The following is a 22,301-nucleotide window of genomic DNA, read 5'->3' on the forward strand; positions in this document are numbered from 1 at the left end:
ATACATATAGATACACACACACATAACTTCATTTGCTATTTATAGCAACCCCTTGAGGTAGGTAGTACAGATATGATTATTCCCATTTTAAAGTTGAGGAAACTGATCACATGGTTTGCCCAAAGTCACATAAGGTAGTAAGTTCCAGAGCTGGATTTGGGCCCAGGTATTCTGAATTCAAAATCCAGGCTCTTTTGCTAGCCCTGAATATTCTGAATGGTGCCCAGGGATGATTGATTGACATTTGCCTGACCTGTTTGGGGGAATGCATCTAAAAAAAATAAGAACAATATGAGTTAAGGCCTGCTGTAGTCACTGGCTGGGACCATAAAGATGGTGTCTCTTCCTACCTCCGTATTTAAAGAGATGGACAAAGACAGAGGAGGAAGACAGGTTTCAAAGAAGAAAGGTATAAATCATTAGGGCCCCAAGGATAAAACAGAAGAAAAAACACCAGGGAGCTTCAAAGAGAGGTAGGAAAAAGGGGAGGACTTTATAGGGTAAGATTTAAATACAAAATAGGAAAAAAAATAGCATTTTTAAAAGGCAACATTTCAGTGGCTTTCCTGGATGCCTATATTCCACCTGACTACAAAAAAGGAAAGCCAAGGAAGTAGAAATGTGTATCTACAGCAGCTGAAGCCGAGGCTCCCTCCCGAGCAGCATGGTGCCCGTGGCCGCCCCTCCTGCTGTGAAGGCACATTAGGCCCATGTGCTTCTTTTATGGGAATATTTACCGCACATGCCTAGGAGCTTATTTTTAAACTTCAGTAACTCAGCAACTTGGACTGTTTTTTTTCTTAAGGTATCAAAAATGATTGGACCATAACATAAAACTGCTTACTAAATTGCTCTTACTTTTTAAAAAAGAGTCAGTTTTGAGTTATAGAGCCATAAGAAATGCCCAAACCAGTAAGCAATATTTTTGAAAGCCTGCTATGACCTTCAGATCCTTAAAATACAAGGCTTTTTTCTCCCTCTTCCACAAATTGCCCAGTGCTATTTTGCTGTCTGGCGAAAGAGATCCTACTGGCTAAGTATTATTCCAGAATAACTTCCAAGAGATATTAACAAATAATAAAGACAAATATCTTGGTAGGAATGTTGATAGATTAATAATGCCAATTCAATTTGTGAATACATCTTTGAGTTACATAGCAGATTTTTCCTGAGTGAGATAATTTACCTTTTCTTCTCCAACTGGTTTAGCTACAAATGTAGAAAAAGCCACACTAACGAGTTTCTGAATTCTGCTAAAGGTGTCTTGTACTATGACTTTAATGCCAATCTAAAATGGAAAGAAAGAGAACTTTAGCCCTTATTCAATCAATCAATAAGCATTTATTAAGCATCTGCTATATTCAGCAAATTAGACGGAAGCCTTCAAAAACCAAAAACAAACCAGCTATTCTTCTCAGCTTCATTTTCTAAAATGTTCTATACCACATACAATTCTCTCTGATGAATATGCAGAGTTAATTCCTCTAAATCACTTGTGAGCTGCTTGGCTTGTTTTAGCTTATAAGGCACTGAAAGCAGAAGAGCAAGACCGTTTCCCAGTGAGATATGACACAAAGGGATTGATTCTTCCTGAGTTTGAAGGATAAAGAAACTTAGCCCCTCAGGCATAAACTGGACAAAGGTGAGGGCAGCAACGGGAACGTCTGGGTTCTAGTTAATAAGAACTGCCCCCTTTGCAACCTTGGGTACCCAGCCTTATGTGTCTGCAGAATTGTAGGACAATTGGGCTCATTGTTCAGTGAATATACAGTTTCATTAGCCATTCATTTCTGTGTTATCATCATCAGGCAGAAAATCAATCAGCAACGTAAGTTTCCCTTTCACGTCATTGGACTCGTTAATACTAATTACACTCTAAAACCTTTGATTAGTCAAAATCCAACTAACCAGAACCCCCAATCAACCAGAAATCTATGTTGTGTTGAAATCATCTGTCTTTCATACACCAAGTAAAATAAACATATGCATAGAAGTTAGAAGGACCCACTCACCCCCTTCTTTCATGGGCTTTCTACAGGTCCCATTCTGTCTCCTTTAATTTAACTTGGACCTCTTCTGCTTTCCCTTTCTTGCTTTCCTTACACAGACCAGAAGGCCTTGCATCTCTGAAGAGCAAAGAACTATTAAAAGGCCATTTCTGTGACCTTCAAGGGCTTAGTTTTACAGGACAGTACAACTGCAGTATTCAATGGAGCATTCAAAGCTTCTGACAGCTCTTTTTGAAATACCCCCTAAACCATAATAGGTATCTACTATGTACAAGACACTGTGTTTGGCACTGGAGATATAAAGGGAAAAATGAAACTGTTCCTATCCATAAAAATAGACAAATACAATGTAAAATCTTTGAGGATTAGTACCTGAGCTTATTTCTTTTACTTCTTGGTCTGTGAAAGACAGATTATTTCTACATAACATGGAGATGCTCTGGTTCATTAGTATCTGGGAGAGTGCTTGTCAGTGCAGTTTTATCTTTGGGGTTTTCCAAGCATTGGTATCAGATATATTATAGTTAAGACATGATCCTAAAGTCTTCCTCTTCGCCGTGATGATGATGAATAAGAACAGGACCTCTAAAGAGTGAGACAATGGAACTTCTTACCTCCATGCTGGTGTTGAATGCTCTGATGACTTTAGCTTTGATATTGATCATCTGTCCTACCCTAGTGAGGGAGATTCATACTTTAGTTGTCTAGGCATGGTTAATGTCAGATCTAAAGTTTATATACATCTAGCAAAGAGTTTGTGGGCTACAAAGCATTTCCATCTTGAATGATGAAATCCTGGTGACAATGTCCATGCATGATAAATTAAGGTCCACAGCAAAAGGGAAAAAAAATCCCTGATTGTACCATAACCTCCCATCCCACCCCAAGGATACCAGGCCATCTGCTCAGAATGCCACCTTAGCCTCAGGAGGAAGGCCATGGAGAGCTACTGAATATAAAATTAGCTCAGAAATATCTATTAAGCTTGGACTGTTTGCTAGTTGATTTACTTGAGTCTGGTTTATGCTATTGTTCTTGTTTGTCCTTCATTCTTGAAGAGGACCAATGGTATTATGAGGGTGATATGTTGACTCATGCCTGAATTAGATTTCAGTGAGACAGAGCTGCACCAAGTCATCAGCCTCACTCTCTCTTCTAGAGTCATCGAAGTCCAGTGGCAAGAGAAAAGTCAAGATGTCTGGCCATGGCCAGGATAACCTTGGCCTTTCTAAATTGAGGTCTTCCCAAAGCTTAATTTGTCTCAATTCTTTTGTTTATGCTATATTTATGTTGCTATGTTTATGCTATAAGATTTAATTGAATTCAGTTCAACAAGTGTTTATTAAGAACCCATTGTGTCCAAGCACAGTGCTAAGCCTAGGGATAATCAAACAATAGTTTCTTCCTTCAAGGAACTTATATTCTTACTGAGAAATCACACTTTTAAACTCCATATAGAAAGTGTTTTTCTCTTATCTCTCCCTTTATCTTTTGCTTTTCCCCACTCACTCTCTCCTGCTATGTCTCTGTCTGCCTCTCTCTTCCTTTTCCCTAACCATCCCCTGCTACTTGTATCATCGACCTTTGACCTTAAATAGCTAAACCATGTATTCCTGAGGTCATGTTAGAAGAAGAGAGCAGAAGATAAGGCCTAGGACAAGATAGAATTGAGTTGATTGGGGAGGAGAGTGTATGGAGAGAGAGAAGAGGAAAATCATCTTCATTTTGACAAACCGTGGCTCTAAAAGTCAGCAATTTAGGGAGTTTTTTAGCTTCAGGATGGGGGAAGAAGTCTATCTGAGCCTTTACCTTCAAACAAGACACAGTTCAGGCCCTCAAGGAGATTATAGTCTCACAGGCAAATGAGAATAAGATAACAGGATTTTATTTAAAAACAAAATTACAAAAAGAAAGTCTGGGATGAATATATATTGGCTTAATATTTCAAGGATCTGTGATTTCATCAATATAATTGCTCTTTCCACAAAAACAGATTGCAGGCCTTCTTTTCGTGAATCATCTTCAAGATTTTCTATGGCCAATAATTTATCACCTGTGACTAAATTAGTCATGAAGTTCTTCAGAACTTCCTTGACTGGTTGTTCAATGACAGAAATATAGTATAGCACTGGGTATATCCTTGAAGTCTTTCTATCTTGATAAGACCTGTCAGAGTTTATGCTTTCCTGCAATAATCTTTAATAAGTCATGGTCATAGTGTGACATTTTTGTGGAGGATATTCATCCATCCATCCATCCATCCATCCATCCATCCATCCATCCATCCATCCATCGATTCAAAAATCAGGCACAGGAGAGTGGCAGCACCTCCCAGACCACCAGTCCTTCTTCTAGCTCAGCCCTCATAGTCATTAACTGGGGAAGCAATGCGAGTGGAGAAAGGTCCAACCATCTCTGTCACACAGGGCAGATGAGCCCTCTTAGATGAAGGAACAAAGCATCCTGAGGAAGAGACAGGAGGCATCATGTACTGGGCAGGTCAGGCCACTACCATCTCCTCTCAGGACCTAATGGAGTCATCCCAGGATCCTGAACCCAAGAGCACTGGGAATAGCAATGTTTCCAGCTGAGTGCCCTTAGCCACCATCTTGGGAAGCAAGCCCTGTGAAGATGCAATTTGGTGACTGCTCCTGCAGGAGCCACAACCTTAGGAGGTTCAGAAAGGAAAGTTCTTGTCACCAAAGTCCCTGACACTGACATATGTTTCTATGTCAGAAACTGATATCATTTTATCAATGGAAATAGCATTAAAGAAGAGACATTAACATTTGCTTTGTTACGGCACCCTAAGCACCCCTGGGACTTTTCCATCTGGCTTGCAGTTAAAACCTATATTGGTTGTGTCTCACCTTGTGAGCAAGGACTGTCTTTTCTCTATGTGTCTTCAGCACTTAGGATAGTGCTTCGCACATAGAAAATGCCTTATTCATTCATTCATTCATCTACATACATTCAGAATTTATTATACTTATTGAATAAAGCTGTATATTTCCTGTTCTTAATTTAAAAGACAAGTGAATTGAACATTTTACTTTTCTCTGAAGAAAATAAAACCAAAATTAAGTTATTTTTTGTAAATGGCACCAGATCGATTTTTTTTCTGTACATCAGTGGCCCTTCATGGAACAAAGGTTCCCCACCCTTGCTGTAAATAGCCCCAGAGGAATTCTGCAACACACACATGAAATGTCACAAAATGGCAAAACCAGAGATCACTAATGAGGTTATGGCTGTAGTGAAAATAACAGAATTTAAAAATGAAAAAGATACAAAAAAATAATCTATAGCATCCCCCCCAGAAGCTATGTGGTACCATTTAAAAACTCTTTAAATAGGTACATTCCTCATGGAAAAAGAAAAATGTATAGGAGTGTGAAAGAGGTAGCAGAGATCCTCAAGATGAGAAACAAACCATTTAATGGAGCCTTAAAAATTCTGAGTTGATACATATCATTAATGGCTCAAGGAAACATGATGTGGGCTCTCTATTGCATCAGCCATTGCCTGTCATTTCATGCTAAACTCTACCTGGGCAATTGCTATTTAGAAGGAAAGGGGTTAAAAACCAATTCCTATCTTACTATGGAAGGCTGTCAGTACTGCTTTAGGATTAGCTTCTGTCTGTGAGTGACATCACTTATGTGAGTATAAAGAGGGTTAAGCAGCAGTTTGTACAGTAAAGAGGGAAGGAGTTAGAAAATTTCTCACTGTTTCTCAGGGGTGGTCCAACCCTAGAGATCATTCTTTTGTTGTTGTTACTAATGTTTTCTTTCTTTTTTCTTTCTTTTTTTTTTAGTGAGGCAATTGGGGTTAAGTGACTTGCCCAGGGTCACACAGCTAGTAAGTGTTAAGTGTCTGAGGCCGGATTTGAACTCAGGTACTCCTGACTCCAGGGCCGGTGCTCTATCCACTGCGCCACCTAGCTGCCCCTATTTTTTCTTAATAAACATTTTAATTTAAAGTTTTGAGTTCCATATTCTATCCTTCCTTCCTTCCCTCCCCTCCCCACTCCCCAAGGTGGAAAGCAATCAGATATAAGTTATACATGTACATTTATGTAAAACATTACCATGTTAGTCATTTTGTATAAGAAAATGAATAAAAGGGAAAAATGAAAAAGCAAAAAATAGCATGCTTCAGTCTGTGTTCAATCAATATCAGTTCTTTCTTTGGAGGTGGATAGTATGTATCATCATTACTCCTTTAGGCGGATTGTCTTGGATCATTGTATTGCTGAGATTAGTTATCATTCACAGTTCTTTGAACAATATTGCTGTCTCTGTGTGTGCAACATTCTCCTGGTTCTGCTCATTTTACTATATATCTGTTCATACAAGTCTTTCCAGGCTGTTCTGAAATCATCCTGCTTGTCATTTCTTATAGCACAATAATATTCCATCATCATCCTATACCACAGCTTGTTTAGCCATTCCCCAATTCATGGGCATGCCTTTGATTTCCAATTAAGAGATTATTCTTACACTAGATCTGACCCCGTTACTGTTGCACTCAAAGTCTTCACTGGTTCCCTCTTCAGAGTTGGAAAAATTAAATGAGATCACATTTGTAAAGTGCTTTCTTAATGCCAGATTATTTTTATCATCACCCCCACCACCACAATGATGATGATCATCTTCTTCATCACTGCTCTCAAGTCAACTTCAAATTCCTCTGCTTGGCACTTAAAGCCTTCTACAAAATGTCACTCTTACCTTTTTAATATTACTTCATGTCATTCACAATCACATGTTCTAAACTTTAGCCGAACTAGACTGTTCTCTGCCCCTAGCACAGGCACAGCACTCTCATATTTCTGTGCTTTTTCTCAAGTCATTCATTGTCGTTGGGATGCCCTTGATTCCTCTTTTCTCCTGTAAAATTTCTACCCATCCTTTAAAGCCTCACTCAAATGCCACTTACTGGGCCATGGAGGCCCAATAGATATCTTTCTCCACCCCCACTACTGACAACCTTCATTCTCACACCTTAGTTTTGTAACTCTCTAAAGTATTTATCATGTAATAATGTGCTTTGTGGTTATAAATGCTAGCTTATGATTATATATATATATATAACTACAATATATCATTAATCATATATATAATACATTATTTTATAATGAAGAATGAAATAAGCAGAACTAAGAGAAGAGTATAAAGTAACAGCAATATTTTTTGAAGAACAACTTTGAGCAGCTGAGTCTTTTTGACCATTAATAAATACCCAAATTAATTACAAAGGATACATGAAGGAAGAAACTATCTGCATCCAGAGAAAGAACTAAAAATAGATGTAGGGAATGATTTTACACACACACACACACACACACACACACACACACACACACACACACACACACACACTTGTATCTAATGTAGCCACCTCTATGTTGAGAGGGGAGGGGAAAAAAGGAAAAAAGTCACAAGATAACTTCATTATATATTTAAAAGGAATAGCAAGTCATACATAAGAGATGTGAAGCTTCATACACAATAATCTTTAAAAAATTCTACTGTTATGGAATGCTTGTGTTGTTTCATAAATTAAAAATAAAAAATTTTAAAATGCTGGTATTTTATCCTCTTACTAGATTTTAAGCTCCTTGAGGTAAAGAACTGTTTCTTATCTAAATTTTGTATCTTATTTGCATGCAACAAAGTTTTCTGAACACAATAGGCACTTAATACACATCTGTTGCATTATATTGAATTATAATATTTTTAAAAATGCATATGGTTACTTTACTTGGTTGCTACATTCTTAATTGTTCCACTTGACTTCATTTTCCTTCCTCTCTATTAATCTATTAGTAATATAGTAATCTATTATCTCTTACTAGAAGAGTGGATGCCAACTTAAATTTCCTGGGAAAACTGATGAAACTCTAGAATCTATAATTAGGTTAGTAAAGCCAACTAGAATTTGTCAATTATAATATGGGAAATTCTAAAGTATTGAAGAGAACAATTGGATAAATAGTATTTAAACTTATCATCTTAAAAAACCCTATTTGGCACTTAACAAAAAAGAGCATTTTCATATATAAAGTAGAACAGAGATGATTGCATATAAAGATGAATTGCTTTAAAGATGAATTTTTAAAAATTGAACATGTTATTTTCAAAGCTGTCCTGCTGGTCATCTCTGTCTCCTGAATTTCCTTTTGTTTTTCTCTGTGCATTTTTTATTAAATGCTTCAATGACCTTCTTTTCTTCCTCCCCTATCCCCACCTGTTTTTCTTTTTCCTTTTTGGCAATATACTCTCATACATAATTTATTCAGCTATTCCCCAGTTGATGGGCACCCTCTTAGTTTCCAGTTCTTTTTTGTAACAAAGGAAGCTGCTATAAATATTTCTGTACAAATGAGGTTCTCCCCTCCTCCCTCTTTCTTTGATCTCTTTAGGGTATATAGCTAGTAGTAGCATCACTGAATCAAAAGGTATGCACAGTCTAATGACTTTGGGGGCACAATTCCAATTCCAAATTGCTTTCCAGAATGGCTGGAACAATTAACAGACCCCTCCCACCCCCAAAAGTTTATTAGTATGCTGATTTTTCTTCAGCTTCTTCAACAACTGTAATTTTTGCCAATCTGATGGGTATGAGGTGGAACCTCAGATTTATTTTAATTGACATTTCTCTAATTATTAATGATTTGGAACATATTTCATATAGCTAAGATTGCTTGGATTTCCTCCTTTGAAAACTGCTTATTCATATCCTTTGATCACTTATTTAATGAGGAATATCTCTTGTTCTTATATATTTTTATCAGGCCCTTATACCTCAGAGATTATGCCTTTATAAGAGAGCTTTGCTGCAAAGATTGTTCTCTAGCTGTTTTCCTTCTAATTTTAACTCAGTTGATTATTTTAAGTAATCATTAAATGACTACATTAAGTGACTTCTATAATCTTCTCCATTCCTTACTTGGTCATGAACTCTCCCTTATCCATAGTTGCAAAAGGCAATTCCTTCCTCACTCTTCTAATTTCTTTATGAGGTAACCTGCCATTTAACTATTTGGAACTACTTCTTGATGTATGGTGTGAATTATTGGTCTAAATCTAATTTCTGCCCAACTGCTTTCCAGTTTTCTTAGCAGTTTAGGGTTGAATAGTGAGTCTGTTTATCCAACCATATTGCTATTGTGTTCAACTTCTATATATTATATACTTAATTTAGATAAACTGTTTTTATTTTTTAACTAGTACCAAACGGTTTTGATGATTACTATTTTGTAACAATGATGGTACTGCTAGGCCCCCTTTCTTCATATTCTTTTGATTTTTTCCCTTAAGATTCTTGATCATTTTGGTATGTTATTTTTCTAGCTCCATAAAATAACCTTTGTATGGCACTGGATAAGTAAATTCATTTAGGCAGTACTGTCATTTTTATTGAGGTGGTATATCATTGTAGATAAAGAGTTGGCCTGGGTTTAAGTCTTACTTCTGACACATGCTGGCTATTTGACCCTCAGTAAATTATTTAACCTCTCATTGACTCCCAGGTAATGCCCCAAGATTACAAATTACAAGAAAAGCTGCTTACTTGCGTTGGTAGAGGGAGTTACTTCATCTGGGAATTCCATATACCAATAAAATCACAGGTCCGGTCCTTTTTACTATATTGGGATAGCCTAACCATGACCAATCAATATCTCTTCAATTATTGGGGTCTGTTTTTGTTTCTGTAAAGAATGTTTTATAGTTGTATTTATATAGTTTTTCTATGTGCCTTGGTAGGTAAATTCAAATATTTTGTATGCTCTGTAGTTTTTTAGAATGGAATCTCTCTTTCTCAATTCACAGTTGAGGAAAATAGGCAGAAAGAAATTAAATGACTTGCCCAGAGTCACACAGACTTGTCTAAAGCTGGATTTGAACTCAGGTCTTCATGACTCCAGGCCTAGCCTTCAATCCATCATGCCATTTAGCTTCCTCAACAAGGATTTCCTCTACAAGATATAACAAGTCATCATTCAGTCTTTGCTGGTGCTCTTTCTTCTGAGGAAGCCTGGTCCATTTCTGGATAGCTCTGATTGTTAGGAAGTCTTTTTTTATACGGAGCTTAAATTTTACACCTGATTAACTCCCACCATTGGCCTGCCCCCTGGGGTCAAGTAGAACCTGTCTAATCTCTTTTCTATTGGTGGGCCCTTCAAATGTTTGAATACACCCATTTTCTCCTCACCCAATTCTTCTCTTCTCCAGGATAAGCAATCCTGGTTCTTTCAACTAACCCTTAAATGGCTGACTTTCTCTCAAGACCTCTCATCATCCTGGTTGTCCTGATCTAGATGTCCTTTACTTTATCATTGTTTTGTCTAAAATATGACAGGCAAAACGGAACCCAATACTTGAGATGTGATCTGACTACTACCTCCCTAATCCTGGACCCTCTATGTCTTTTTGGGGTCCAAAATCAAATTAGATTGTTGTTAGTGAATCACACTATTAACTTCTATTTATAATATAATAGCCCATTAAAAGGCCCGCTCTAATCATGGTCCCACATCTGGTTCAATGGATCATTCAAATTGTCAACAGCAACAAAAAATCCCTCCAATAAAAACATATTCAAACATCCCTACCCCCTCACCCAGTTGCAAGTAAAAAGCAATTCACTAGGTAGTAAAATCAGTCTAGAAAACTAAAAGCTAAAAGCGAAGAAATTAAAACACTCAACAAAGAGGTTGCCTGGGGTCTCAGGAGCACGGAGCTTAAAAACTGTTTATATATTCTCCTTGCCCAAAGGGCCCACACCTGGGTCCCCAATCAATCCACCTGAGGGGAAAATTAACTCAAACTGCCCCAGGTTCACTCCCACCATAAATTGGCATACAAAAGTAGTTAGTGTTGTGGGATCTTAGGGTTTCACGAAAGTCTCCCGTGGTCTACTAGCTCACAACATTACACCCTACGTATTTGTCAGGACAATTGTTTTCTGGTAATGCTTCCCCATCTTGGACTTGTGAAGTTTGTCTTTTGAACCCAAGGGTAGGTATGAGTTTTAAAACTGTATTCCTATTAGATTTTATCTTATTTAAATAAGCTAAATGTTCTAGCATGTCAAAATATTTTTGGATTGTGACTCTGGTATCTAATGTGTTAGCTGTAGCTCCCAGCTTTATGTCATTCTAAGTCTGATAAGCATGCCATATCTGCCTTTGTCCAGGTTGTTGAAAAAAAACGTTAAACAGCCCAGATCCCTGGAAAACTCAACGAAAGACCTCCTGCCAAGATGATATCAAGCCATTGTTGACTATTGTTTTAAAAAAAAAAAGTGAGTACACTGAATGCATTTTATAAGTTGGTTATTGACAATATACTTAAAATAGTTTTTAAAGCTTTCTAATTTCCTTAGAAAATTACCGTTTTTGTGTTTCCAGAGAAAGACTAGTGGAAAGTATCATTTTAATCAGAGTAAAAGGGCTTGAGAGATGGGTTTAAAGCAAAGACAGCTGACCCAAGCAGAATTGGCTGCAGATTTTGTGTCTTTTCAAAAGTGAAATGGGATGCCTTGGGAAATATTTAGCTCTCCATCACTAAAGGTCTTCAAACCAGACATGGTATAAATGGAATTTCTGTCGAGGACTGGATTGGTCTGGGTAGGTAACTTCTAATCAAAGTTTGGGATGAGCCAGTTTAAAAAAAACTAAACAAACAAACCCAAAACAAAGAAAAAAAACGACAAACAAAACAAAACCAAAAACCCTGGTTGAGATGGCTTATGTTTCTCTAAGCAAGATTGCTGGAGGCTACTGTCTCTCATGGAGTAATATAGCATTCCTTGGGTGTTGGAGAGGGATATGATCAGCCACATCTGAAAGCCATCCCCTTCTTCCTCTCTGCAGATTGATCCTAAGAATTAGCTCTGCCCCTTAACGATGAAGTAATAGGGAGGAGCTGAGAACTATTAACCCACCTCCTCATTAAAATATTCACCAATCAGGGTTGCCTTTACATTTGGCAGGGAAGTCCAAATGATATACTGTCAGGCCAATCAGAAGAAAGATACACATAGGTATATAAAAAGCCATTAGCCCTTCTTCTCAGGGTCTTTGGCACAAGTAGGGGCTAGCCTAAAGATCCCTTTGTTGTTAGTTTGCATATCCCTGTTAACAAAGGCTATCTTGGTCAGAGAATTGTTTCAGTCTGCCCTTTGTTAAATTCCAGCCTCTACACTACTCAGATTCTTTAGTGTTTACCCAATAATTTTATAATGGAATATACAATTAGAGAGGGTTTGCTTATTATCATTAATTATTTTTATTAAAGGAAATCAATCGTGAAGCAGCCAGTTATATACTATCAAAATATATTCATGAATGCTTAGAGACATTTTTCATCAAAGAAATGTAATTAGGAACTTGGCTTTATATTGCAAATAAGAACTAAGTTTTTTTCACTGGGTATTGAGTTTTAAAAACCATTTAAATGAGGCCCAGTGTAATTCATTATGCTGAAGACTTCACTACTGCCTCCAGGTGATGAAGGTGAGGCACTACCTGGAATCCCACTTCTGGAATAAATCACTGATCACCAGGGAAGAGGGTTAGCAGCATCACATCATATCCCTTACCTGGCTGTCTCTTCAAACTGTATGTCATCCATTGATGCTGTTACACAGGAGACTCCAGCATGTTTTTCAGCTTCAAATCAACAGACAAAGGAAAGGATTGTTATATCTGATGTATTTCAGCATAAGAAAAAAACAAATAAAATGGCAATGAATTCATTCTAGCTGGTCGCTCCTCATCAGTCATGGTACCTCTTTGGGCATGTTTCTGGACTGCTGGCAGCTGTTCTGTTGGTTTATGAATTATGTTTAGACTTCGTGGTATCTTTACTATTGTGCTAAAGGGTTCTAAATTTATACAAGTGTTGGTTTCTGCCTTAATACAGGCATACAGCTCATCAAACTGTTTAAATAGAAAATTTTATTGTCAGTGCCAAATTTATAAATACTATCAACTAACATTCTATCAAGTTTGAGAGGCAGCATGGCCTAGGGGCTAAAGAGTTGGCTTCAGATCTAACAAGGCCAGGATTCAAATGCTGGTAAGGTAGAAAGTTGCATAGCCCAATTAGTGATGATGGTGCTTATTGTCCTCCTTTACAGATGGGAAAACTGAGGCTCTGAGATGTGCTCATGGTCACATAGCTAGTATATGTTAAAGGTGGGATGTAAACTGTTAAAGTCCCTGCCCAAGACTTTATCCACTCTGCAACATTGACTCTTAAAACCCAAATCAGAGGTTCTTCTCAGTTCTTGAACTCGCTACTGGGTACCGCATAGTAAGTAGCTGGTGAGATCTTGTTAATATGTTAGCTTGACCAAAGTAATATTCATCTACCTTCTTTGTAACCTTTAAGAACTTGTGATTTCACTCATGCGAGGGCTCCCTTTGTGCCTTAGTGGATGGTTTAATGAGTGTCAGTGGCCAAACTAATTCATCATCTGTTGCCTCTTTGCACTCAACATGGCTGGTCCTTGGATGACAGGTACATAGATTAATATATAAGCCTTTCTAACATAGTGGGACCTGCCAAGCCTTGCACATCCTTGGTGTGGCCTTTGAAAGCCCAGAGTCACAATCATACCATGATAAAGCCTCAGGGTAGGACTGTAATGCAATTCAATTATTTTTTACATTAATAAGATTCCAGGGGAAAATAGAAGAGGGGAGGGCCTGAGAGTAGCCTGTTTCCTGTGTGGCATTTGTTCAACACTGGTTTGTTTTCAGGGTTGTCCTTGTAAATCTCCTAGGGTCCTTTACAGCAAAGCTTCTTAAACTGAGTTGTGACCCTATATAGAGTCATGTAACTGAATGTGGGGGTTATGAAAAATTTGGCAGTAAACGTTTGATTTGTATCCCTATGTTATACCTATATACCTGGGATTGCTTAAAAATTTCTCCAGCATAAAGGAGTTGTGAGTGAAAAGTTTAAGAAGCCCTGTTTTATGGCAAAAGATCAAGTGCCCTTTTTTTGGTAAGGATTCTCTTCCTTAACTTCATAAATAAAAGCAAATTTTGTTTAAGGGAATGAAATATAAAATTGCAAACAAGCTGAATGGATTAACTTTTAGTTCAAAAACTGAATTTTTCATTTGAATTTTGGCTTTTTATCCCATATTACCTAATGAGCTGAGAAAGAAACGATGAATAATACTGCATTTGTATTCTTCAAAAAAGGGTTCTTTTCTTTATCCCTTTCTATTTTATCAGTGGGACCAACTCTAGCGAAAATGCGAGTAGAAAATATTCCATGCACATTACTGCTTATAATAGAAGTATCCAAAGTTACTGACCCTCCTGCTTATCTCTGCATATGGTGCAGGGTGGGGTGACATATGGGTCAATAGCCAAATACAATAGGAAAAATCCATATAATTGAGGAGGAACTTGCAAAGACCAATCTCTACCACTTTACAAACCACAGTGAATTACTGGATTCGCTTCTTTTTTCCCTCTATACTGTACTATTTAATTTGGTGTTCACATCAGCTCCCAGGGATTCAATGATTATCTCTTTGAAAATGATTCTCAGATGAACTTACCCATCCCTAACCTCTCTCTGGATGTCCTGGTTTGATCTCCAGCTATCTATAATTGGACATCTCAAAACATGTTTCATATACATCTTAAACTTGGCAAGTCCAACAACCCTGAATTCATTATCTCCCCTCCTCTTTTCATACCTTCCATATTACTATTGAGATCACTACAACTCATAACCAGGGTGTCATCCGTAAATCCTCAGTCTCTCACCTCATATTTAATCTGTCACCAAGACTTGGTGACTTGTGGTTTCTACCTTCACAATATTTCATACTCATACAACTGCAATCGCCTGTTGGTTAGTCTCCTTACCTGAACTCTCTCCCCTTCAATCCAGCCTTCACTTGGCTGTCAAACTGATCATCCTAAAGCACAGCTCTGACCCTGTAACCCCTTGATATTGTATAAATGCCAATAGCTCCCTATTATCTCTCTTAGAAAACGTAAGACCCTGTTTGGCTTTTCAATTCCTTCATAGCCTGGCCCCTTCCTACCAATGTTCTTACACTTTATTCTCCTTCACATTATTTGTGATCTAGTGACACTGGGCTACTTGCTGTGTCTCAAACAAGGTACCCTATTTCCTAATACTGAGTGTTCACTTTTCCCTCCTTATTTCTGTCTCCAGACTTCCTTCAAGTCTCAGCTAAGGGCCCACCTTGTGCAAGAAGCCTTTCCTAGTCTTCCTCATCTTAAAGCCTTCCCTCTAAGAGAATTTCCAATTTAGCCCATGTCTACCTTGATTGTAAATAGGGCTCTTTGCATTTTTTCTCTCTCATTAGAACACGAGTTCCTTGAAAACAGCAACTAGTTTTCTTTTCCTTTATTTGTATCCTTGGGATTTAGAACACATTAGGTGCTTGTTGACTGGAGTTGGGAGGTGGCAAGGAAACCTAGCTGATGGAATGCCACATGGAAACAGTAAGAAATGGTGGGAGGAGTAGAATGGAGCAATACTATGAAAGGTCTTGAAATCTGGGAAAGTACTAGATATCCAGGAACCATCACAGATTCTTAGGGAGTAATATAATGAAAACCGTATTTAAGGAACAATAATTCTCAACCTCAATGGATTGGCAAGGGAAAAGATCAGGGCCAAGGAAAATAGTTAGAAGGTTGGTGCTATAAAAGGGAAAAGGACCCACACGTACAAAAATTTCTAGCAGCTCTCTTTGTGGTGGAAAAGAACTGGAAATTGAGGGGATGCCCATCAATTGGGGAATGGCTGAACAAGTTGTGGTATATGAATGTAATGGAGTACTATTGTGCTGTAAGAAACGATGAGCAGGAGGATTTCAGAGAAGCCTGGAAGGACTTACATGAACTGACGCTGAGTGGAGTGAGCAGAACCAGGAGAACATTGTACACAGTAACAGCAACATTATATGATGATTAACTGTGATAGACTTGACTCTTCTCAGCAAAGACAATGATCCAAGACAATTCCAAAGGACTCATGATGGAAAATGCTCTCCACGTGCAGAAAAAAGAACTGTGGAATCTGGATGCAGATTGAGCCATACTATTTGTACTTTTTTTCGTTTGTTTCCCGTTGTTTCTTCTTTTATAATATGACTAACATGGGAATGTTTTACATGATTGTACAACTATAACTTATATCAAGTTGCTTACCATCTTAGGGAGGAAGAAGGGGAGAGAGGGAGGGAGAAAATTTGGAACTCAAAATTTTAGATAAAGACAATTTTTAACATTCCTTTTTATGTAATTGGAAAAAATAAAATATTATAAAAATGGGTTGTTGCTGTTACCAGTTGTGAGTTATATGATCATATGATTTAGCAATTTTTAAAAATCCTTATAGTATCTAGTCCAGTCCTGTCTTTTCACAGATAAAGAAATTAAGTGATATGGTCACAGTTGTCCAATGGCAAATGGTAGAACTGAGACTAGAATTTCTGATTCAAAATCTGGTGCATTTTCCCAGGGTACCACAAAGGCCAGAGGCCTGACTTAGAGTGTTGACCATGAGACTAAACAGGAAGGGGTGAAGGTGCAGATGAGACAGGATGAAAGAAGTCAGACAGCTACAAGGTTTATCACCTGGGAGGCAGAAGAATGCTGCTGCCTCTGACAGAAGTGAAGTAGTTAACGCTAAAGCTAAGCTGAACATATTAATCATCCTTTAATGATTTAGAAGGCAGTTCAGGATCTTGCAGCGCCTTGGGGCCCTCATTATGAACATCAGGTATCGTCGTGCTCTAGATGAGCAGAAGTGCCCCTCAGGAGGGAGCTCTGGCTGACAGAACGCTGGAGCACCAGCTTTTCTTCTGCTGTCCTTTGTGCCAACTGTCACAGAGCATTTCTCCTTTCCTCAGGTTTGACTATTCTATCGGGTAAAATCATGTGCCCTATGTGCATAATGACATACAAGGAAGCAGTGTGGGGTCATGGAAAAAGGGCTAACCTTGAGCCAGAAGACTAGGATTTAAATTCTGACTCTGTTACTATATAATCCTGCACGTATCACTTTACCTGCCTGAGACTTAGTTTATTCATCTGTAGAATGGGCACACAAAATTTACATGCACTACCTATAATACCTCCTGTAATAGCTGTAAGTGTTAAATAATAATTCAAGTCAGTACACATTTATTAAGGTCCCAGTTTGTACAAACATTTTGTGTGACTCCAAATGATGGCTAGGTTGCACCATGGATAGAGTTCCAGCCCTGGACTCAGGAACACTCCTCTCCCCAGAGTTCAAATCTGACCTTGGACACTTACCAGCTGTTTGACCCTGGGCAAGTCACTTCACCCTGTTTGCCTCAGTTTCCTTGGCTGTAAAGTGAGCTAGAAAAGGAAATAGCAAACCACTCCAGTATCTTGGCCAAGTAAACTTCAAATGGGGTCACAAAGAGTCAGATATGACTAAAAACAGCTGAACATCAACTCCCCAAAAGAGATGTTATCTCACAATATAGGCTATGACATGAGTATTACCCTTGTTCCCCTGAAGGTATGCTGTTATGGAGTTCTTTTGGTCATAGGTCTAGAACTAGAAGGAACCTCCAAGATCATCACATCCCCCTCACTTTACATCTATAGAAGCTGAGATCAAGGTTAAGTGACATGCCCATGGTTATCCAGGTAGCAAGTGGCAAAAGCAGGATTTGAATCCAGACCCTCCGACTCCGAGCCAGTGTTTTTTCACTGTACCATGACAGTCTCCTCTCTTGTTATTATAACTATTATCAATACATGGAATTGTTGGCTAGGACTTGCATTTGTTTAGATCTTGAGTCTCCCAGTATGGGAAAACCAACCAAAAGCTAAATGATTTTTGGGTGTAGTTGCATTAAGTAGGGAAACCCTTCCCTCACTTTGCTTTTCAATTACACCACCATGGTGACCCAGAGAAATGACATGGACTTCAAATGAGCCTAGCTTTTAGCATAAAGGCAGACTTTTTTTGTTTTGTTTTGTTTTGTTTGTTTTTGTTTTTGCGGGGCAATGGGGGTTAAGTGACTTGCCCAGGGTCACACAGCTAGTAAGTGTCAAGTGTCTGAGGCCGGATTTGAACTCAGGTATTCCTGAATCTAGGACCGGTGCTTTATCCACTGCACCACCTAGCTGCCCCCATAAAGGCAGACTTTTAGCATGAAGGTAGACAAGTGTCTTGTTGACAGGCCACTTAGAAATGGGATTAGAAACTAACAAGACCAATTTTCTGGTAGCTCATGGAACCTGTCTCCTTGCTTTATAGAACTAGATAACACATGTTATGGTGAAGGTCCCAGGCAGAGCCAGAGTAATGCTGGGGATGCAGTTGTCAAATACAAGGTGGTAATTTTTGAACGTTGTCTATGGCTCTAGAAGGTTTCCATACTCTCCTTACGAGCAGCCCATGAAATGGGTAATGTAAGCATTACCATTCCAATTTTACAGATGAGGAAACTGAGGCAAAGAGAGTTTAAGTGACTTGCTCAGGGTCAAACAGCTAGTAAGAATAGGAGGTTGGATTTGAACTTGTCTTCCTGATTCCAGCCCGAGACTCTATCCACTGTACCACCTAGCTGCCTCATAGATGGGACATGTTTGGAAGTGACAGAGCCAGGGCTCAAATCCAGGTCACCTGACTACAGGTCATGTGGCATGCCATTGCTCCTCTACATATGACTTTAGAAAACTAGAACTTGGGGCAGCTAGGTGGCACAGTGGATAGAGCACCGGCCCTGGAGTCAGGAGTACCTGAGTTCAAATCCGGCCTCAGACACTTGACATTTACTAGCTGTGTGACCCTGGGCAAGTCATTTAACCCTCATTGCCCTGAAAGAAAAAAAAAAGAAAAGAAAAGAAAAGAAAACTAGAACTTGTGGCTTACATCTGCAGTGGTGTTTGGCAAGAATATCGGACTGTGTGTCAGTCAGATTGTCTTCTCACTCTGGCACTAACTAGATGTTTGACCCTGGGAAAATTACATGACCACTCTAGCCTTTAGCCTCTTCATTTCCAATTATAAAATCTTGTTCTAAGATATGTGCAGCTTATGCATTGCCCTTGGGGCTGGAGATGGGGAGTGGGGGTAGAGGAGATGGAAAGAGTATTTTAAAAGGAAGCCAGGGAGATGGGAAAAGTAATCTGGGGACTCTAGCTTCAGAGTCACTAGAAGTCATAGACTATTAGAGCTAGAAGGCACTTTAGGGGTGATTCAGCCCAACCCCCTCATTGTACAGATAAGGAAACTAAAGCGAAGGGAGGAGATGTGATTTACCCAATTAACAATAAACGTAGTATATTGCCTGGACAAAGCATTTGTGTGCTCTACCTAAAGTGTTGGCAAGCAGCTCTGACACCTGCAGCTTTCTCACTACTGCCCATTTAGGCCTTGATTGTGCCCAATAACACCCAGGCTTTTACTTATCACAAAATGAATACCTAAATGCCCCCAATATGATTTTGTAGAATAACTGCTTGTACACAGTCTTATTTAAGAGTATCAGTGGCTCTGTTATCAATCTACATCAGATAGTTGCCTCCAAATTGGAGCAGTTTCAATGTCTGATGTGAAATTTCCCTGCACGTTTGCATTTTCTGAATATTTTGTATAAATAACTGTTGTACATTCTTCCCCTTTGGGTTTTTATGACTGTTATAGGCTGCAGGGTCCAGCCTGCCAGTTACTGAACCAAATTCAGGGCAGGGCTGGACAGCAAGCAGCTGAGGCCACACCACATCTGGGGGTGGGGAGGGGAGGGGCGGGGCGGCTGGTTTGCTTTGCTTTCTTTTCTTTCAGTCTTGGGGAGGTTGAATGGCCAAGCCAAAGGTCACTAGGAGGGGAATTTGAGGCAGATAGTGAGGGCTGTGGGATAAGTGTGTAAAGGCAGTTGGATTTCTGTACTGGCCTCCAGAGACAACCAGGCTCTAACAAGCATCTGTCTGTGTCTGGGGCAGCTCAGGCCCTTCCCTTCCACAAACTTCAGGGGCAGCAGCTGCGCCCACTCTCCTTCCTGGCCGGCCGAGCCTCCCTCTTACCTGCCAGGCAGGCGGTGGTGTCAATCCATTTGAGCAGTTGGCCAGCGCTCAGCTCCCCGAGGTGGTTGGCGTGGGAAGGGAAGATGGCTTGGCACATCTGGACCTCAGCGGCGCCGCCCAGTGGCTGCCTCTGCAAGTCTTGGGGTTCCATGCGTCCCTCCCGTGGGCTCCCCGACAGCTGGCAGTCTCTGGAGTGCAGAGCTGTCTCTGTCTCTCTGTCTCTCTGTCTCTCTGTCTCTCAGGCAGTCCCACCGCCCTCTGCCTAAATGCCCAAAGCAGTGCAGACCGATTGCGCCCGGGGTTTCAAAGGGCAGTTGACGCTTCCTGCAACACCCCTTTTCCTGTCCAAGGACAAGGACAGGTCGACCAGGTCAGCAGGGCACTTGGCCCCACTCCCTACCTTCTCTGAACTTCCACCTATTTTGCCCCCATTATAGTTCGACTCAGAGGACAAGGCAGGGCAGATCATAGTCCTTGCAGGAAAAAGTTAAATAAGAGCTGGTTCTATGTCTGGCCAGGTAAGTCGGGGGCAATTGAATTAACTCTTTGTATTAACCTGATGAAGAGAAGGAACTAGAGTAAGAGAGCAACATACAGAGTAAATAGTGTATCTTGGGACAGGTAGTTGCAAATGGATAGAGTGCCACAGTGTGATGGGAGACGGGAAGACCCGAGTTCATCATCCTGCCTCAGACATTTAGTTGCTGTGTCACCCTGGCCAAATCACTTACCCTCTCACAGTTTCAACTTCCACATCTGTAAAATGAGGCTTGTAATCGTACCTACTTTATAGGGTTGTTGTGATGATCAAATGATATCACGTTTGTAAAGGTGCTTTGCAGATCTTAAAGAGCTATGTAATAGTAGGTATTATTAGTTATTAAAGACTACAATGAATAAAGGAAAACAGCATGGAAAAGCAATTGAATTCTGATGAATTTCAATATCCAATTTTGTTCTTGGGAAACTTAAACATCTTCTTTCTCTTAGAAAGTTAGTGGACTATGGGGGTAGCTAGGTGGCGCAGTGGATAAAGCACTGGCCTTGGATTCAGGAGGACTTGAGTTCAAATCCAGCCTCAGACACTTGACACTTACTAGTTGTGTGACCCTGGGCAAGTCACTTAACCCTAATTGCCTTACCAAAAAAAAAAAAAAAGCAGAGTGAAAGTTAGTGGACTATGGGTGTAATATGTTGCATATGCTGGCACATAGTGCTTAATAAATACTTGATTGGTTGATTTTTTAAAAAACGTATTTTTTTTTATACCAAGGAGGGTTAAATTGGGGCAGAGGTATGCTGGGAAATTACTATCATGTAAAAGCAGAGGCATTAATCAAATGAACAAAAAAACCAGTGTAACTTTAGGCTGTATTAACAGAAGCATAGTGGTCAGAACAATCAATTAACAAGAGTTTTAAGTATTTACTGTGTGCCAAAAATGGGCAGCTAAGTGGTACAGTGGATAGAGTGCTGAGCCTGGAGTCAGGAAGACTCCTCTTCCTCAGTTCAAATCTACACTCAGACACTAGCTATGTGACCCTGGGCAAGTCACTTAACCCTGTTTGCTTCAGTTTCCTCATCTGTTAAAGAGATGTCGAAGGAAATGAAAAACCATGCCAGTATTTTTGCCAAGAAAACCCCAAGTGGAGTTAATGAATAGTTGGATACAATTAAAAGTGACTGAAAATGTGGAAGAGAGAGTCGTCTTTTCCTTCCTAACTCTGAAGGACAGAAATAAGTACAAACAATGGGATAATGAGGCAAGGCCATGAGGAACCTTCTAACCCCTAGAGCTGTCCAACAATGGTGTAAGTTCTCATCACTGAAATTCTGTCACTAGAAGTATTCCAAAGGAACATTGCAACCTTTCTGTCTGTGTAGGGGATTACAATATGGGATGTTTGTTTTTTATAATAAATATTTTTATTCAAAGTTTTGAGTTCCAAATTCTATCCCTCCTTTCCCTCCCCCATTCCCTGAGGCCATAAGCAATCAGATATAGATTATACATGTAGAATTATGTAAAACATTGCCATATTAGACATGTTGTATAAGAAAACTTGAAAAAAATGGAAAGAAAGTGAAAAATAGTCTGCTTCAGTCTGTGTTCAAATAATATCAGTTCTTTCTTTGGAGGTGGATAGTATGTTCATCCTTAGTCCTTTGGGAATGTCTTGGATCATTGTATTGCTGAGATTAGTTAA

General features: G+C 39.3%; 1 protein-coding gene across 2 annotated transcripts in view; it reads right to left on the bottom strand.

Moving 5' to 3' along the window:
- The window catches only part of ACOT12 (acyl-CoA thioesterase 12), a 76,526-nt gene extending 56,180 nt beyond the window's left edge, over positions 1-20,346 (bottom strand). Inside the window, exons 1-4 of one of the 2 annotated variants that reach the window (XM_043967650.1) lie at positions 20,095-20,346; positions 12,621-12,690; positions 2,624-2,684; positions 1,187-1,288 (exon numbers count right to left, since the gene is read on the bottom strand). In XM_043967650.1, the coding sequence (XP_043823585.1) occupies positions 1,187-1,288; positions 2,624-2,684; positions 12,621-12,690; positions 20,095-20,245 (384 nt within the window). In that variant the 5' untranslated portion in view covers positions 20,246-20,346. The remainder of the gene's footprint in view (positions 1-1,186; positions 1,289-2,623; positions 2,685-12,620; positions 12,691-20,094) is intronic. The other variant, XM_043967655.1, reaches the window with a different exon arrangement.
- Positions 20,347-22,301: the final 1,955 nt, after the last annotated feature.

This window comes from Dromiciops gliroides, chromosome 1, assembly GCF_019393635.1.
Source record: "Dromiciops gliroides isolate mDroGli1 chromosome 1, mDroGli1.pri, whole genome shotgun sequence".
Classification (NCBI taxonomy): domain Eukaryota; kingdom Metazoa; phylum Chordata; class Mammalia; order Microbiotheria; family Microbiotheriidae; genus Dromiciops; species Dromiciops gliroides.